Genomic DNA, 19,996 nt, shown 5'->3' on the forward strand with positions numbered 1-19,996 from the left:
ATATGTGCACATATATTCACATATAGCCTACATATATGAGACATAATATATGTCTACAGCACAGATGTTGAAGAACAGACTCGTAGGGTTGTCTCGTAGCCTATTCCTCGTTTGATGATGCCATTATAGCTATATCAGTAATGATTGGCTATATTGTTGGAAACTGGCCATTGAAGGTCACTTTCTTTCAGAGAGTGTAGAAAAAAGGAAACAGAGCCCCAGTGAGAGCAGCCTCGACATTTTAATGTTAAGTCAATTTTGCTCCAAGCCCCTGTGAATTTTCTGTCAGCATCGCACCACTGTACAGAAATATTGCCATTTTCAAATGCCATGGTAGTGATGGGAGAAACAAAGCTTTTCAAAACTTTGAATCAATTAAATCAATTGCGTCGCAAAATGATCCCGTTTTGAAGCACATGAACCGCCACATGCTGGTCAAAACGGTGTAAACGCAACGAAAACTCACAACTTAAAACCCAAACAGGCATAAAACACCTTTTACAAACCAAGTGCAAATGTTATATAAATGTGTAATCAATGTGCAATTAACAAATCATCTTAAAGCATTAAATATCGAAGTGTCTGTATAATGTGCTATTTTATTATTGGTTAATCAGACTAATAAGAGACTAACAACAACTCTTACTTTTTATTTGACAAATATGTCATTATAATGTTAACAAATGTATAAACCTGAGCAGTGACCACAGACCTGCATTATATGACTGACAGACAAGAACAGTTTGACCTAAAAATATCATAATTGAAACTACGGTGGAAAAAAAGACACCTACATCTTGGATGCCCTTGAGATAAACTAAAACATACCAAAATTTTATTTCAAAGTTAACTATCCCTTTAAGAAGCTATTGGAAGCCATTAGAGGAACGCCAAGCGAAGTGAACTGCCAGTCCAGACCTAAAGAAATATACAGACTTTATGTGTAAAACCTGCCATGTATATATATATATATATATTTTTTTAATGAATGAATGAATGATTCAATGACTCACTCATAAATACTTCACTTGTTTCATTACGGGATGAAATCAACGTTTTTGAACAAATCTCTTGAACGAATGATTCAATGTCAAATGCATTTTTTAACAGTCACTTGTCGCCCCCCCTGGTGGCATAACGATGTAATTGATACAATTGTTATTTAAAGCATAGACACAGGCGAATCGTTGTCATTTACCAATGAGATCATGAGGGTGTTTGAATCGAGATTGCAATCTTTTAACAATTGTGCACAGTATTCATTACATGGTACTCAATGGCACATGACGCAAGTAAAAAATAAAAAAACAGGGTATATGTTCATGGCAAGTGTGTTAATGTGTAAAGTCAAACAGCAGACATTGATTTTCACACATAGTGATTGTGGTCTTTATTGGTCAGGCAAATGTTAACACTTGATGATGCAATACATTCAAACATCAAACGGTGCTCTAGCAATGTGGCCTTCACCGCATACAGCGCTTGACACCGGAAAGTGGAATTCTTCCTTCTTTCTGAGAACTTCAGAGAGAGAAATGTGCTTTGAAGCGTAACACTATTGCAGACATGGCGGGGTGACAGCGAGGCCGTCGCTCGAAGCACAGCGACAGGAGTGAGAGGGAATAAATCAGTCAAACCAAACTGCACAGCGTCTTACACTCTCCTACGATTAACACTGATTTCTGGAAAATAACAAAGGGTGACATTTTTCCAACACAGCGATGACACAACAAAAAAAAGGAAACAAAAAAAGAAAGCGGGCCGGAGGACAAAAGTGTCGACGACAGCGCTCGCAGGACAGACGGGCTCGTCTAAAGCGTGGCCTTTGAACGCCGCCGTGATTTGGATGAGTTTAAATGGCAGCCGAGACCTCAGACTCTCTGGGTCGGTTCAGGGCCACGTGTTCCAGCTGGCCTGAGTCCGACACGTCGTAGCTGGTCTTGTACTTGGCTAGGATCTTCATGAGTGGACGTAACTTCAGCCACCACTGTTCCTTAGGGATTCTGTGACTGAACACACAGAACAGAAGGTCAGATCTTATTCATTTTGAAACATAAATGATCTGGTTTATGGAAGAACTGTGGTGTGAACATACACAAAGTCAGTCTCATCTTTCAGCTGAACCACAGGCTGGAAAACCATAGCGCGACGCCGCATGCCCAGCAAACAGGCCGAGTCCTCTGTGTTAGCAAACACTCTCCCTACGGAAAACACACACGGGTTTAACACGGGCTTACAACATCACTGTCTCGTCATTAGACCGTGAAGCATTTCTGCAGGAAGTGTTAACTCGTTCCCTGCCGTTGACGGAATTTTCTGCAAATCCTTGTTTTCACTGTTATACGGTAGGGGGCGCTATTCTCCGGATCTTCAGATTTTCTAAATATTCTGGGGGCCACGAAAGTTTTGTTTAAATGATCAAAAATGTTGGTGCTGACTGGCAACTTAAAAAAAAATAAAAAATACAAAACCGCTGGCAGGGAAAGAGTTAAAACGATTCTGATATGGTGTGTCAGTTTGCATATGACAATAACTGCATTATATCAATAAATACAAATACATGCATGATTTATATTCAAACATTCACAATAAACTGGCCTGGTCTATTTGCAATAAATAAAAAAAAAAAAAAAAAAAAAATCTATAAATGGAAATATATTACAAATCCACAAAAAAAAAAAAAAAAAAAAACTTATGGAAGCTTGTTTCTGCCACGGAATAAAAAATAAAAAAGGTAATTGTGAGTTTTTATCAAGTTTATATTTCACAATTCTGACATTTTCTCATAATTGTGAAATATAAACTCGTAATTGCGAGAGAGAAAAGTCAATTCTGTCACATATTTGACTTTCTTGCAATTGCAAGCTTATTATACGTAAAAATTCTGGGGGAAAAAAACGTTAGAATTGTGAGATATTAACTTGTAGTTAAAAGAAAAAAAAATCTGAAATGTGAGATAAAATGTCAGATTTTCCCCCCTCATATTCGAATTTGAATTGTGAAATAAAAAGTCGCAATTATCTTTTTATTTTGTGTATTCCGTGGCGGAAACAAGCTTCCATATAGACTTGAATATAACTTTAGAGTTAATATTTTACAATTACACTAAAGCTTAACCACGATATTGCACCAATACCCTGAAGGACAGTCTTTCACTGAGGTCACCAAATCAGACTGAACAAAATTCAAATGTTTACCTTCATCTTTATTCATCCACAGGCACAGCAAAAGAAGTAAACACACACACAAACACACACACACACACACACACACATAACTAGCTGAAAAAAATGCAGCGACTCTACAGTATCATTTCAAAATCAAGTAAATGAAGGTCAAGGACTCTGTTGAGTACTATGCCACATCTGTGGTGTTTGTGTGCAATTATGATTACACTAACAATATGACGGTTACTGAGTGCCTTGTGTACAACAGCACAGGTCAACAAGAAGGACAAGTGGTGATTGAATTCTACTGATTTTTGAAGTTTGCTTCATTATCCACATGACTCATAACTGTTGTCATTTCTACCTTGTCTGTAGCTTTCATTCAGTTTCTTGGTGATCCACTGCATGGCCTTGGCAGCGATTTTGGTCCCAAAGTTACGGTCAAATGGAGAAGGAGCACCACCCTAGTGAAAAAAAAATATATACACATATTAATTCATTTATATTGTATATAAATAGTATTTTATATTAACTTATTTATCCTATAGGCCAGGTATTCCATGCACACAGAAGCAATCTTGCTGTATAAATGCAGTTATCCAGCACAAGTATGATCTAAACTGTTTGTGACAAAAGTGTTAAAGCTGTCCTTGTATTAAGCAATGATAATACTCTTGCTCGCTCACTTGAATTAGCAGGCAAAAGAAAACCGTACAGGTTTTGTCTGCTCCAGAATACTGATTCATGAGACTGGAGTTAAAGGGTTAGTTCACCCAAAAATGAAAATTCTGTCAGTAATTACTCTCCCTCATGTTGTTCCAACCCCGTAAGACTTTCGTTCATCTTCAGAACACAAATTAAGATATTTGATTAAATCTGAGAGCTGTCTCACTGTCTCACTCCTCCATAGGCTTCTATGGGATCGAAACTTGCAGGCCAAGAACCCAGAAGCGCTGCGCTGTTACACTACGTGAACTCACTCAGAGAAACACAGAAGAAAATGAATAGTTGAATAAAAGTTGTTATTTTTGTTGTTTTTTTGCGCACAAAAATAATTCTCATCGCTTGATAAACTTAAGTTTGAGCCACTGTAGTCACTTGGACTATTTTAACAATGTCTTTAATAACTTTTCTGGGCCGGCAAGTTTCGATCCCTTAGAAGCCTCTCAGATTTAATCAAATATCTTAATTTGTGTCCAGTAGATGAACGAAAGCCTTACGGGGTTGGAACAACATGAGGGAGAGTAATTACTGACAGAATTTTGATTTGTGTGCAGTACCTGCTGCATGTGACCCAGAACATTCTTCCTGCAGTCAAACACTCCCCGGCCTTCCTCAGAGTAGAGCTGATAGATGAAGTCTGTGGTGTAGTTCTCATTACTGTTCTCATTCCTGCACGAACACAAGCACACACACAAACCGGCTGAGTGAGGAGTGTGTGTTGTGACGCCTGAGGCTCTGCTCACACATCTCAATCACACTGACCCAAAATACTCTCATCTGAGCTGAGAGGAGATGAAACACGAGGGAATGAAGACACACAGATTCTGTGCTGCATGATATACAGAAAGACACACAGACAGCCAGATAGATACATCGACAGATAGACAGATAGATAGACAGATAGATAGATAGATAGATAGATAGATAGATAGATAGATAGATAGATAGATAGATAGATAGATAGATAGATAGATAGATAGATAGATAGATAGATAGATAGATAGATAGGTCCAACTTAAGATATACTTAAGAATATTTGATTATGCTAAAGTGGAACTATTGTAAGTACTTAATGTACTTTAGGTACACTTTAAATATCTTGCATTTAAAGACTGATATTATACAAAGATCATACTATCCTTACTCATAGTGATATTAAAACACATTTCAGGCTTAAAGGGGTGGTATAATGCCCTTTTCACAAGATGCAAAATAAGTCTTTGATGTCCCCAGAGTGTGTATGTGAAGTTTTAGCTCAAAATACCCCATAGATATTTTTATATAGCATGTTAAATTGTAATTTTTTGAGGGTGAGCAAAAACGCACAGTTTTTGTGTCTGTCCCTTTAAATGCAAATGAGCTGCTGCTCCCGGCACAGGGGGCGGAGCTACAACAGCTTGTGTCCTTTTACCTCACACAGACATGCACTGAAAATTTCTAAAACTTTTAGCCTTTTATGTTCAGACCGGATTCAGACAATGATGGAGAGACTCAAGAAGAAGTGACAACATGTAGAAGCAACAGAACATTTCTGAATGGTTAGTTGATGAATTTATGCTGATGTGTAGTTATCTTCTAGTCATTGATTAGCATATTCTGTCATGATAATCTATAAATCGTGTTCAGGGGGCGGGGTTTATGTAAATTTTAGGGTTGGTGATATCACTAACCCAGGAGGAATGTGGTGTAGTCTCTACCAGCCGTTTGTTGTAGTCCTTAAAAAGTGATTTCTTTAAAAGCAAATATCTCCCTTTGCTTTGAACTTTGAGTGTTGTAACTTTGCAGATGTTGTTTATGCTCAAACAGCAACATTACATACTAACTAAAGTTAGAAAAGTCAAATCACAATCAACCACCCCTTTAATATTATGAAATGTGCATTGTGCAATAAAGAAGAGCTCCAAATCAGGTTTAATTCAAATTTTTATATCAGTAAGTATCAAGAGATATGTCAGTAAATATGTTAATGAATTGTAGTATACTTAGTATGAAATACATGTATTTTAAATACATTTTGGTATAGGTTGTTTCATTAGATAGATAGATACCTCAGGATTAGTCCTCTCTGAATGCTGGTCTTCATTTTCTCTGTCAAGTGCTCTACATTCGACTGAAGGAAAGAGAAAAGCAGTTCCTTCATTTAACCAACAGATGGCACTCATGTTAATTGTTTAAGAAGTGCACTAAACTTGGCACTGAGTCAAAGTTTATATAACTATGTATGTAATTATCTATGAATCCTGTTACGTAATTTATTTTATTACTAGGACACTAGCGGTTTAACAGCGTGTGTGTGCTGGTAACCTGCAGGTCTCTGATGTCAAACGGTTCCTCATAGATGTATGCAGCATCTGCTCCAGCCGCTAGACCACCGACACTGGCCAGATAACCACAGTACCCCCCCATCGTCTCGATGATGAACACACGGTGCTTCGTACCACTGGCGGACTGCTTGATACGGTCACATGTCTGACACACACACACACACACACACATTTAGTCATGTTGTATCTTGTAGAGCAATGCATCAGATATTGCTCCAGCCAGCTGAATCTCTGACATTCCAGACACATGGCATGCCATGCAACAACTTGTCGAAAACATACCTTAAAATGTCTTTCCTTAGTAACTATCACGATAAAAAATCAGTTTGGAAACATAATATTTACTTTTCATGTAAATCTAAGCCAAGAATAATTATTTTGTATTTACAGAGAGCTTTTGGCAAACTACACTAAATGGGCTTTTATGAGCTTAAGAGCACTTACTGTACATGACCTTATGAAGCACATTCCTGATAAAAAAACTATTTATGATACACAATAACACTCCTCACACTTAACTCTAAATAACATAAAATTTGTTATTCCAAAAAATTAATTATTTTATTACTGAATATCTTTGAGTCATTCTTAGGAAACTCCATTTGTGTGCACATTTACTAGTGCTATAATTAAATCAGTCACAATATATTTTAGCCTTGTTTATTGTGTAATGTAAAATAACTTACATTCTTACTGTAAATGTTAGTTTTTCATTGGAATATCAGCCAATTTGCATGCCCTTATTTTTATCAGTAGAACAAAAAATGTAACTTATAATAATAATTCTATAAAACAGTAGAATTTATTTGCTGACATTATAATTAGCTGAGTAACATCATCATTTCTTTTTTTTCTTTTTTTTTTTGTACCACATGACTCAAATAAAGCATGAGCCACATCTTTATCAGCATTTCAATCCTCTTTTGGTCTTTTCAGGACAACTCTAGTTCAACTCTGTTATGGAAATATATAATAATATTAAGCACTAGAGTACTGACTGTAAGTATTTGATATTTGCAAGCTAACACCTTTATTAGACATTTAGCAATTTCAACCCCAAAATGTGACATTGAAAATGTATAATTATATAACTTCCAAAAGTAATATGACACTAATGTTTCCTAAGAACGACCCCTTTGCAGACAGGAAGGAGTTTTTTTTTTTCTTACCTCCACAATGGCATTGAGGGCCGTATCTGCCCCGATACTAAGGTCAGTGCCGGGAACATTGTTACTAATGGTTGCAGGCAGCATACAGAGCGGGATGCAAAACTCCTCATAGTGGGACCGAGCCTCATTCAGCTGCAGCAGACACTCTAATGCCTTTGGCAGGTCAGCACAACACAGCAGGGGACCACAGGGGACAGGACAATGCACACGTTAGACCAGCAGAGGGAGTACTGGTGCAGGAGCGAACCCTGTTGATCGTACACCCACCGTGTGATGGCCGCCATGGCTTCCGATTGGGAGTTGAAGGGAAGAGGAAGGGAGTACAGATGGGATGGGATCGACTTTTGCACTCACATGCACACGGGGTAGGTCATGTGGCAAGACACTGAAGCGGGACGGCAGGTATTCTGAACATACTTTAGAAGCAGCAATATGATCCAGTCCACACATCAACATTCAAAATGTACAGTAATGATGCCTTCGCTACATCTGCATACTGAATTGTGACTGGTCTTCTTTCTTACATCTATTTGCATACTTAAGTATCAGTATATTTAAGGGATAGTTCTCTCAAAACTGAAAATTCTGTCGTTATTTACTCACCCTCATGCCATTATTGCTATTTTTTCCATAAAACAAAAACCACAATGTTTTCCAGGTTGATATATGAATTGTGCACTATATTTAAACTCTTCTGAAGTCATGCAATAACTTTGTGTGAGGAGGAACTAACAAATTTAAGCCAAAATTTGCTGAAAATCTTCAAACATGGCATGCCAAAACGTATAACACAAGGTTTGACGCCAATAACACATGGTTAAAATTATGTCTCATGTGAATGTCTCAGTTTAGCATTATTTATTTGCATTCAGCACATTTCACAGTGGATTCTTTGGTAAATCAGTCGCAATTTCGGCGCAGTCTTGGAAACAGACTTTTTTATGATATGGACTTGACAGTATTGATGCAAGTAACAGTTTTAGGTCCCGTTTACATGTACATGTTTATTTTGAAAAACTGAGACATTTCCCTTCATTTGTCCACTTCGTTTACACGCAAACGGAGAATTCTTCAAACCTTGTTCAAAAGAGAAAGAGGAAGTGATTCGTTGCTGTTGTTGCTATTTTCGGGATTCTGATTGGCTAACGTGGGCTAACTGACACCTACAGGTTTGGCATGCTCTTGACGGCATATATACATGGGTTTGTGTAAACGAACACTTTTCTGAAAACTGATATGTGTGCACAATGTTATTTTTGAAAATAGCCGGCCACGTGTAAACGTAGCCTTAATTATAATGCCTGATCTGTGACCAGTGATTTCTGATATGTAACGATTCATGTACAGTCAGATGTTCTTTGTCTATGTGTCAGTAAATCAAACCAATGACTAAATGGTCAACTTCAAATTGTTTCAATTAGTAGGATGAAAATAATCTGTTATTTAAACTGTGATTAAATTATATATAGAGAGCGATCAAAGAACGTTCCCTTTTGCAATCGCTGGAGCTGTCAATCAAACAGAGCGAGTTTATCAGTGAGTTCTGGACTCTCGCCAATACTCCCATTATTACAAAGTCCCTTTTATCTATACTCTTTGGTTAAAAATCAACAAATCTCTTATTTACATTGTCTATGTACTGTTGGTTATGATGAAAGCATTCGTCAGTCTGCAGAAGTCGAGTTGCAAAGACGAGATCACTGCATTCATGCGCTCAACAATTGGCTACATGCTCATCACTGCAACGTTTCATGCCATGATCTAAATATAATGCTATAGATCTAAATATAATGCTATAACCAACACTCTCCTCGATTAGTTAATCTTGAGAGCTGTAATAGTAAAAATGTGCTAAAAGTTTTCGAGGGAGCTCCACATGTAATACTTATTTCATATGTTAGCCAATCACAGCAGTGGGCGTTTAGACTGAAGTCCCACAGTAGACACGCCCCTTCAAACAGAGCATTCAAATCAGGCTAAAATCAGGGCAGCAAAAATATCTTTTATTTCTAAATTATGAAAAAAATGTGTGGAAAAAAAATCATACTAACATTGTAAGTACATCATAGGAAACATTATAGTTCATGACCCCTTTAAAGCATAGTAATGCATTACTTTTAAAAGTAAATGTCCCCAACACTGGTCAAGGGAACAAATTCTTAATTCATGGCCATGATATTTTTTACCTGTCATGTGCGGGGATTCTCAGTTCAAAAGTATCATACGCACTATACAATTCTTGTGCAGAGCCGTAAGTCACAAGGATTACTTGTATAGTGCTTTTTTGGAGTCATTTTGCAAACTTGATTTCCCTAGGCCCATTCAATTATTTAAAAAATAATAATCGTATGAAAAAGAACAAGGTAAAATCCAATATATCTTTAAAATACCTTTGCATTTGAGTTACACAGACAAGAGAAAGATGACTTTGTAAGGACAAGAGGGTGAATAAATGACAAATAATTTTTAGCTGAACTATTTCTTAAATGAAAAAAGTTAGTTTGCAGCGGCCTGTGCTTTTCTAAGGCTTGTGTTCATTTAAACCTTTAACTATGAAACTATGCAGACAGATTCCAGATCAGCCTGCGTTAGCTAGGGTCAGCGATCTGTTATGACGACTTAATGCAGTGTGATCATAGCACAGCACAGGCTCAGTCACATGACAACCACAAAAAAGCAGAGCTCAAAACATGCCGCCATCATGTCATCACCACTTACCTGTTAGCTAACGACTCGCCTTTGCGTTTATCAGCCAAAACATTGAGGGTTAGTGTAGAAATGTTTCAGGATAAATCTCACAAAAATGTCCAGATCATCTTATTTGGTATATATATATATATATTAATATTTGGTGTAATGAAATTTAAGCTAAAATATGACATTTCTTTGTGAGATTCATCTTTCTGTTCTTAATTGCCTGTCATAAGCTAGCCGATCAGTAACTAGCATGATTTAATTTTGGCTCGCATGCTTGTTAAAGTAATGAATTAAATCATTAATTTTGTAACATACTGTCTACTAAGATGCCTTCATGTGGTTGCTTTGAAGGCAGCATAGATGTTTTCTCTTATAAATGTCAAATTTTCTCACATTGACTCACAAATGAGCACTGCAGTCGCTAAACTGTCTAAAGCTCACATGAATTTATTATTTTAGATCATTAGACATGGCATTACGGCCTGTATGAAACCAGTTCCCTTAGGAGGTGCCTTCATACACAATCCTGTTTTGAAATGGGAGCTGCCTAAAGTTGCGGTCACAATAGCAAAATACTGTCAAAAGTGGTGTAGTGATGTATGAAGCTAAGCACACACAGAAGTCACTTTCAAACCAAGCAGCTTTCTGTTGTCTTGTTCAACCTCACACAACATTAGAGATTGCGTAGAATTCCTGTTGAACTGACTAGATTTTGTCAGTGAAAAGTCGCCGATTGGCGGTAAATGTGACCGCACCTTTAGGTTACGGAAAGCACTGCTGCTGCTAACCTAGACTGATGTAATTGGCTGATAAACATAAGGCGGAGCCTCTGTGATTGGCTTGTAAAGAGAAGACAGAGCCTCTGATGTGATTGGCTGGTGGGTGGCGTCCCCCAGCCTCACTTACATCAGTGATAGCGTTCAGAGCCGTGTCTGCGCCAATGCTGAGGTCTGAGCCGGGCACATTGTTGGAGACGGTGGCCGGCACCATGACCATTGGCACACACAACTCCTCATAAATCCCGCGGGCTGCTAACAACTCCATGATCCCCAGGTAGGCCTGCAGGGCAGAGCCGGGGATTTAGTGAACCGCTACCGGTGCTGGGAATGGGGATGGAATGAGGAGACAGACAAAGAATGAGAGAGAAAGACGAGGCAAGATTGGGGAGGAACCGAGTGGAAAGCCATGGCCATCACGACGGAGAGCATGAGACAGAGGATCCACTCCATACACACACTTCAGATAGAAACACTTGTTTAAAATACATACACACATCCTGATGATTTCTGTATAGAAAGAGAGAAGATGAGCCTGAACTCAGCAGCATGAAATGACTTTGGAAAAGCAGGTGAGCTATTCTGCAATTGAAGGTTATTGTTCAGTCTTTAATGGCGTCATTTGTCATCTCAGCTGTGTGAATGTTACATTTCCAACAGCTGAAAGATAACCAGTGCCTGCTAAGAATGTGATTATCACCTCATTCTTCAATGATTTTGGATGTTCATTATGAAAAGAAGAGGAGCACAGGAAGTTGAGTAAGCTTTAGGTGATGCTACATAGGAAAACATGATGGAGAGGGCAGGCAACTTAACAAAACTTAGTCATGGACGTTTTAAATTGAGAAATAAAAGTTAATAATATATATCCCCTTACCTGACAGGGATCACTGGTGATCCCAGATTATTTTAGTTCAAAATATGTTTGAGCTTATATATCTCAATATTAATAACAGTCTGGTTAATTTTGAGTCTTGAACTATAAACTCTCAAGGGTTGGCTTTCTAAATGTATGTGTGTTATGTTTCTATTCAGAATTACTTATGAGCAGTAACCTTTTTATTTTGGGCATTTCATGTATGCAGCACTTGCCAAAATTGGGGGTGATGAGCAAGGGGATATATATGTATACAAATTTAAATAATTATAATTAAAAATAATATATATATATATATATAAACAAAATATTTAAATTTAAAATAAATATAAAAAATATAAAGAATTTGTTTTATTGCTAATGATTTAATACTATTTATGTGACTATATTTTAAATAATATAAATACAAAAATAATGTAAAATCTACCTTATAATAATTAAACAAAATATTAACAGTAAAGCACATAACTTTTTTAATCATTCATTAAAATGACCACCCTGTCAACACACTAAATGTAAGATAAAACATCAAAATTACTAAATTTCAGGCTGGAAAACATACCTCAAATCCTCCGATCACTAACAACGCATTGATGTTATACTTCCGCATCTGTTCTGCAATTTTTTCAATGTACTTTGCAGGAAGCGTTCTGCAAATTTAAAAACATTGTAGAGAAGCACTAAGCACAACACAGCACATTACATTAAAAATCGACTGTATTACTGAAATCTGCAGGCAATATAAACGTTGTATATGGGATAAATACCGTTTAGTTCCCAGGAGGGATCCACCCTGGCCCGTCCATCCACCTACATCTGCCCATTTGACCTCTTTTATCTGAGAAAAGAGAGCAGAGTGGATCAAATATGAGTTGGACCAACATTTACATATAAGGGTACATTAAAACTTCAAAATGCGAGTGAGCAGCTTAGTTATGTACATGGTAGCTATCCTCTGAGGGGTCGTTAACACAACACCATTTTCCACCAAAAACGGAAAACTTTTTGTGTTTTGGCTGTTTATTTCCTCGACAATGGTGTTTTGTGGGCCTGAAAATGCAAACGTTTGAAAACGATTTATGTGCTCACACTATAAGGTCCGTTTCATCGAGCTTTGGCTTGACTGCTCACACTATACGTGAAATATGCACAATAGACCATGATATCGTGTTTCCAGACCAGAGATATCATCAAAAGCATCAGCTAGCCTATCGATATCAAGAGGATTTAGCATTTCCAATTTATGCATTAAATTATTATTATTAGGGTAGGCCTACTTTTATTATTAAATTGATATTACAATTCATTTGCCCCGCAATAATTTCATAGCGCATCACGGCAAAACCGACACACTGCGAGGATAATAAAAGATGCTTACTCATCGTTAAAAATTATTTAAAAACATCTAGGTCGATTATACAATGAGTTATAGGCCTATAATTCAAAGTTTTAACAGTCTATAATATGTCTGAACACCGCAATAATCAGTCATTAATGAAAATTAAGAGCAGCTTTATTTACTTAACACAAAATATTTCTCTTCTCATTTTTTCACTACGTATATGGGCCAATAAATTAAGGGAAAAGCCAGTTATATACCGTTATCAGCATGCTGAAGTAGGATTTATCTCTCGTTGTCTCTGAGAGAATATGTGCCAAAAGCTCGTCAGTTTTTACTTTTATTTTCCGAGGTGAATAATTGACTGGGGTTTGAGACTTCTTCACCGGCATAACTCTCACACAAAGTTTGCACATTGCTTATGTGATATTCACAGACTCGTCTTCATGGTTTAAAATGGAAAAACTTCCAATATTGTTGTAACATTTTTCTAACAATCACCAAGTGCCAAATGATGGACAGCGGTTCACTTTTCCCGTGATAATAATATTAAGTTAATATTAAATAAAATGAGTAAACAAAGTGGAAGTTAAAAGTGAAACAAGTAAATTATAAAGAGGCGTCGGTGTATATGTACACGCAGGTATGGCTTGGAAGACGTGGGTAATATGGTTTATCCATTTCGCAACACGAACTGGAGGTAAGCAACATTTTGCTAAATTGCAGCTAGTTTGATAGCAACAGAACTTAAAGATCTACCTCTTTTCAGCTTCTTTCTTGCTGCATTAAAGATGAATTAATGCAGCAAGACAAGATGAATACTGGGGAGTATTTTATTAGAGGTTGGAGCTAAACTCTCCAAGACAATCCAGGATCCATTGCCCATCCCTGCCTTTTTTTTTTTTTAATGTAGTTTTTCAAATGGAAATGCAAATGGGATAAATGCGATCACCACTCATGTGCTTTCTAAATTCACTGGTTTATTGGATTAGACTGGCTGAAGAGATCACAATGGAGATCAGGCATGGATGAGACTTCTCTAAGCAAAAAATAACTCGATGTTGCAGGGCAGTGCAGAAAATACGAACTCGAAAATGTTAGTAGATGTTAAAAAACATTCATTTTGAAGCCATTGATAATAACACATGTGGATTTGACGAGGCACTGCTTACTCTACCCAAGTTTGTAATCCTCCTTACGTTTGTTCAATAAGACGATTAGTGGATCATGTCTTTATCTACACCAGGGCCCAGCCCATGTAATGAAATTAGTTGCTCTGTGTTTATCTCCATTCCTCCAACAGCTCTCGGCATAAGGCTAATGGGATTACGCATCGCCCCCTATCAGTACACAGTGGTACTACAGTGGTAAATTGGTTTATGTTAATCCCGTCGTGTTCTTCGTCAGAGCAAAGAGCAGCAGTGCAGGGCTGGAGGTGTGGACACTGCAGTCTGTGCTGTTATCAACGCCTACTTGTGTTAACGTACCGTCTGCTCTTAATGCTATTACTGAAGCAATACAATGACCAGAAACTGGATGTGAGTGTAAATACAGTGTTTGTGTTCATGTTTGTATATGTGGCCTATATAAAGGAAGCTTTTCTTTTAAACTTGATGTTAATATGTGGAAAATGTGCACACAACAAAACTTGAATGCCGTATGAAAACATGAATACTACCATTAAAAAGTTTGTGATCGGTAACATTTGTTTAATGTTTTGAAAGAAGTCTCAAATGCTCATCAAAGCTGCATTTATTTGGCTGCAAAAATACAGTAAAAACATTTTAAATATTTATATATTTTAAAATGTAATTTAATCCAGTGATATAAAAGCTGAACTTTTAGCATCATTACTTCTTCAGCGTCACATGATCCTGATTTCCTGCTCAATTTTTTTTTTTTTTATCAATGTTGAAAAGTCATTCTGTTTAATATTTTACTGTCATTTTTGATAAATTGAATGCATCCTTGATAATAATAATAATAATAAAATACAAACAAAAAAACACATTGACCACAAACTTTTAAATGGTAGTGTATCTAAAGCAACAAATGTTTAAAGATATGTAGCCTAATAAAACTAGCATACCCTAAACAACTTAGTAATTATATCAAATATTTTATAATACACACTATATAATACCATATTCTCCTTTAAAAAAAATGCTAAAGGATCTAGGTTTTTATCCTCCATCCTACTATTTAACCTCTACATTTTATTATATACATTTTATATAAAATTTTTATGTATATTTTGTAACTCCTTTTTGTACTGTATGATGTGTTATATGGACCTGTGTCTGCAATAAAGCTTTTTTAATATTATATATACATTTAAAAAACAAATTTGGCCTTTGGCATTATAAACAGCCTTGGGGTCCAAGAGGGACAAGATTTTGTTCATATGTAAAGACTGTTTGTGTTTCTTTGTGTCTCTACAGAATGGCTCCTATAAACCATTGCGTTTAAATCCTACTGGATGATCCTTAAACACTGGAATGTAAAAGTAAATATGTATTTACCTGTCCCTTATAGAATCCCTCAAAACCGTCACTGACAGCAAACATTTTGTGTCCCTCGGAGATGCCCACTCTGACAGCCGAGCGCACGGCTGCGTTCATGCCCGCCGCGGGGGCGCCCACGTTCAACACAGCCACGTTATAATTGCTCTGAATGGGGGAAGAAGACATAACATCGCTTATTACGCTGACAAATACGTCAATAAATTACATTTAGGTCATTTCTCGAGCATTTGCTAGTACGAGGCTTCAGCTAAATTATTGACTTATGTTCAGTTGTCTATAATAAATACAGCAAGCGTCCTGTTGGATATATGTGGGCTGATGTTAATAGCAAACTAAAATTGCCATATTCATTTATATAACTAGCAGGTATGTCTATATATTTGTGGACTTGTGCTTCTTGATCATCCTCATGTTTTTGTTTTTACCACTCAATGCCTATTAGGAATTTAACAATGTTTCCAACCAGCCGTTGGCATTCATCAATCTGTTTTCTATTCCAGTGGGTGCAGGGTAATTTGGTCTCTGGTTTACTCGACACACAGCCCGGAGCACCAGAGAATGATTATTGACTAAACACTTCAGGACAAGCGGCCCTTTTGACTTTTCTGACTGTGTTGTGGCAGCTTTTCCATTCAAGACTTCTGTTCTCTACGCAAGGCTTTTAGAAAAGCAACAGAAAATATACTAAGCATCAGCGCTTATAAACACTTCCCCAAAGTAGCTTACAATTATTTCAAATAAGAAAAGACAATCTTTAAAGTAAGTTAAAACGGCTTCTTAAGATTCTTATTTAAAGGCAAGACTATTAAACTTTTTTTTTATGTCATGATTATACAGTATATGCAAATGAGGCATTATCTATTTAAATATGCACTAGTTTGCATGCATTTCTAAAGCAGAAATCTGAAAATTGGATGAAGCCATGTTCAAAATCCAATGGTTTTGCTTGTACACTCTTTCCAAATGGGTTTTCATGGTCTTGGAAAACCTGCAGGAAATTTTAAAAGTGTGATATCTAGACCTGGAAAAGTCATGTAAATGTCTTCATGGAACAAATTAAAATATATAATTTTTTTAAATAATATTTTTTTTTCTAGTTATGTCAAGCTCAAACATATTTTCCTTGAAATAAATTGTTGAGAAATTGCTATTTGTAATAATAATAAAAAAAAAGTAAAATCCATTGGTAATAACAAGAGTAAACCTTGAAGAAAAATCAGTTATTGAAACGTCTGGAATCATGGGATTTAATTATTTCTATTATTTATAATTATTTTATTTTATTGTTGCCACCATGATGCTAGTGTATCATGGATGGTTGTCAGGGCATTGCTATGTAGTTCCTAGGGTGTTCTGGGAGATTGCCCAATTCAAAAGAGTCCATTACAAAACTCATATGATATTCTGGTCTCTAAATATAGCTTGCTTTACTTAATATGAATCCATGTTGTTGTTTTTTTCTCAGTTTTATCATCCACTGAAAATTATGATTCCGATCAATTAGATCACTAAAAATAAATGCTACAAAAAAATGTGCCCTTTAAGGATATTGTGGCATTGAGATAATATTAGCTAGAGAATAGAGCTAAAAATAACTATCCACAAGCAGAAATATTCACACAGGATGTGTGACAGGAATAATTAATCTTGGTTTCCACTGGAAACATCTGTTAGGGTTGGAATTCTGTCATGTACTGAGGGTTGAGAATAGCTAAGTTTGACCCAACAGCATGCTAATGTCAGTCAACAGAGGTGTTGTTGTGTTGAGATGGAGTCAAAGATCACCAGGGTAAAACAAACACGGCGTCCTCTCAGGATGCGACACTCACGTGTGGAAGTTCAGACTCTGGTTTGCGGTGAGCCAGCAGTTTGTACGTCCTCAGGTTGTTCTCAAAGCTCCTGCATTTACACACAAACATGTTATTCTTATATTTAATAAGATTTAAGAGTTATATTTGTAGTTATGCTTAAAATGAATACAATGTACACACTACCATTCAGAAATTTGGGGTCAGTAAAACATTTTTTTAGAGGATACATTAAATTGATCAAAAGTGACTTTTACATTGTTACAAACAAAAATCTATTTTGAATAAATGTTGTCTATTCATCAAATAATCCTGAAAGAATTGTTATCACAGTTTCCGTAAAAACTTTAACGGTTTTCAACATTGATAATAAATGTTTCTTGAGCATCAAATCAGCATATTAGAATGATTTCTGAAGGATAATGTGACACTGAAGACTGGAGTAATGATGCTGAAAATTCAGCTTTGATCATAGGAATAAATTACACTTTAAAATATATTAAAATAGAAAACCGTTATTTTACACTGTGATAATATTTCACGATATTACTGTTTCACTGTATTTTTGATCAAATAAATGCAGTCTTGGTGAGCACAAGACTATGCTTTCATAAAATCTTTAAAAAATCGTACCAACCCGAAACTTTTTAAAAGTAGTGTACATGCTACTCGCAGTCAGAGTTAAACTACAGGTGAAACTCGAAAAATTTGAATATCGTGCAAAAGTTCATTTATTTCAGTGATTCAAATTAATAGGTGAAACTAATAGATTATATAGACTCATTACATGCAAAGTGAGATATTTCAAGCCTTTATTTGTTATAATTTTGATGATTATGGCTTACAGCTTATGAATATTTTTGGGGTTTTCAGAAGATGTAAGCCATAACCATCAAAATTATAACAAATAAAGGCTTGAAATATCTCACTTTGCATGTAATGAGTCTATATAATCTATTAGTTTCACCTATTAAGTTGAATCACTGAAATAAATGAACTTTTGCTCGATATTCTAATTTTTCGAGTTTCACCTGTAGAGTCAAGATACTAAAAGTAGCAAAGTTTCAAACTAAATGTAGCAAACGCACCTGCCACGTAGCCGCACCGCCTCCTCAAATCTTTTCTCATCCATGGCCTTCTGCACCTGCTGAGTCTACAAGACAGAAAAAGCACTTCCATTATAATGATATTATGACATGTATTATGTTGGGTTGAATTGATTTGTTGGAAACACTCTCTGGGTCATATTTCATATCAACATCGAAAGAAAAAAATATATTTTCCACAAAGAATGTGAAAATGTCAATTTCAATTAAGCACATATTTCATTAATGTAAATCAACCTGTCCAGACACATTTTATTTAATTATATTTTTTTAAATGAAAAAAGATATAATTTTATTTTTATTTAATTATAATTTTTATTTAATTATACAATGACATGTTATTAAATATTTAAATGCAAATAAATATAATTAAATTCAGCTCATAGGAATGCAAATGCCAGAATGATTCATGAGAGCGGCAGTAATGCAATGCTCTCATTCCTCTGCTGAACTGCATGAGCGTGGATCTTTATTATCACAGCACTAAACCCGACGTGGCATCTGTCCAAGCCTTACCATCTGCACACACTCCATGAGGGGCAGCCGCACAGACTGGTTCCCACACAGAGACACCACGCATGCTGGCGTGTTTGCAGTGGTCTCAAGCAGCGCCAGAACCGCCTCCACACCCATGCGACTGGCCTGACAACAAACACAAAACAGCAATGCAATCTGTAGTGCTTTAGCGTGCTCTAATGCAATCTTCACTTTATGCATAGAAATAGTTTCATATGACAGAAAACACCATTTTAAATCACCCTAGGGATGTACATACTGTATGTTTTCCACCCAGCACTGAGAATGCTTACTTAATATGTTCAATAAAGATAGTCAATAGGAAATATTTGTTTTTGTGTGTGATATTTGTTTAAGCAGACTGTGTTTGTCTATTGCTGTTGCTTATTCAAGAACCAATTTATGCATGTTGAATCCAAGGGTTATTATACTTTTCCTACTGTAAGTGTTGTTTGTGTTAATCGACAGCATGCCACATAATATGCACATAAACATAATGTTGAAAATAAATGGACCACTTAGGAAAGAAGCTGTCTATCTTTTCCGGCATTATTTTTTTCCTCAGTTCCCCAGAGTGCACTTTAGAACAGCAGAGCAATTGCAGTGTGTGGACATGAGATCTGTTTATGTAATGAATGTAAGCCTGTTTTTATCCCTGAGAGTTTCTCACCAGAATCCTGTCAAATGCTGAGGGGGTCCCTCCTCTCTGGACGTGGCCCAGGATGGTCACACGCGTGTCGAAGCCCAGACACTGAACCACCAGCTGGAAAAAGGGAATAAAGAAGATTTAAACCTGAATTATAGGAATCAAGGGAATTTAGAGGTTTTAGGTCATATTTTGTCAACAAAACTTCTTGTCCATCACGCAAGATAACATTTAATTCCAAATAAAGCAAATGTCTATGAGCATTTTGAATTTTCAGTACAACATGTCTTCATAATTTTTATAAATCTTACAGTAAAATATAT

The 19,996-nt window shown here is 36.3% G+C and overlaps 1 protein-coding gene across 5 annotated transcripts in view; it reads right to left on the reverse strand.

The window, feature by feature from the left end:
- Positions 1-1,085: 1,085 nt before the first annotated feature.
- pfkpa (phosphofructokinase, platelet a) overlaps positions 1,086-19,996 on the reverse strand; it is a 31,473-nt gene continuing 12,562 nt past the window's right edge. For 2 of the 5 annotated variants that reach the window (XM_079863434.1, XM_079863433.1), the window contains exons 9-22: positions 19,698-19,790; positions 19,028-19,153; positions 18,494-18,558; positions 17,427-17,496; positions 15,595-15,741; positions 12,501-12,571; positions 12,296-12,383; positions 7,384-7,536; positions 6,195-6,359; positions 5,939-6,000; positions 4,448-4,559; positions 3,532-3,631; positions 2,096-2,201; positions 1,086-2,009 (exon numbers count right to left, since the gene is read on the reverse strand). In XM_079863434.1, coding sequence (XP_079719560.1) covers positions 1,853-2,009; positions 2,096-2,201; positions 3,532-3,631; positions 4,448-4,559; positions 5,939-6,000; positions 6,195-6,359; positions 7,384-7,536; positions 12,296-12,383; positions 12,501-12,571; positions 15,595-15,741; positions 17,427-17,496; positions 18,494-18,558; positions 19,028-19,153; positions 19,698-19,790 — 1,515 coding nt within the window. In that variant the 3' untranslated portion in view covers positions 1,086-1,852. Of the gene's footprint in view, positions 2,010-2,095; positions 2,202-3,531; positions 3,632-4,447; positions 4,560-5,938; positions 6,001-6,194; positions 6,360-7,383; positions 7,537-10,986; positions 11,140-12,295; positions 12,384-12,500; positions 12,572-15,594; positions 15,742-17,426; positions 17,497-18,493; positions 18,559-19,027; positions 19,154-19,697; positions 19,791-19,996 lie in introns of all 5 variants that reach the window. The other 3 variants (XM_079863436.1, XM_079863435.1, XM_079863437.1) reach the window with 2 other exon arrangements.

This window comes from Squalius cephalus (assembly GCF_949319135.1).
Source record: "Squalius cephalus genome assembly, chromosome: 25".
Classification (NCBI taxonomy): Eukaryota; Metazoa; Chordata; class Actinopteri; order Cypriniformes; family Leuciscidae; genus Squalius; species Squalius cephalus.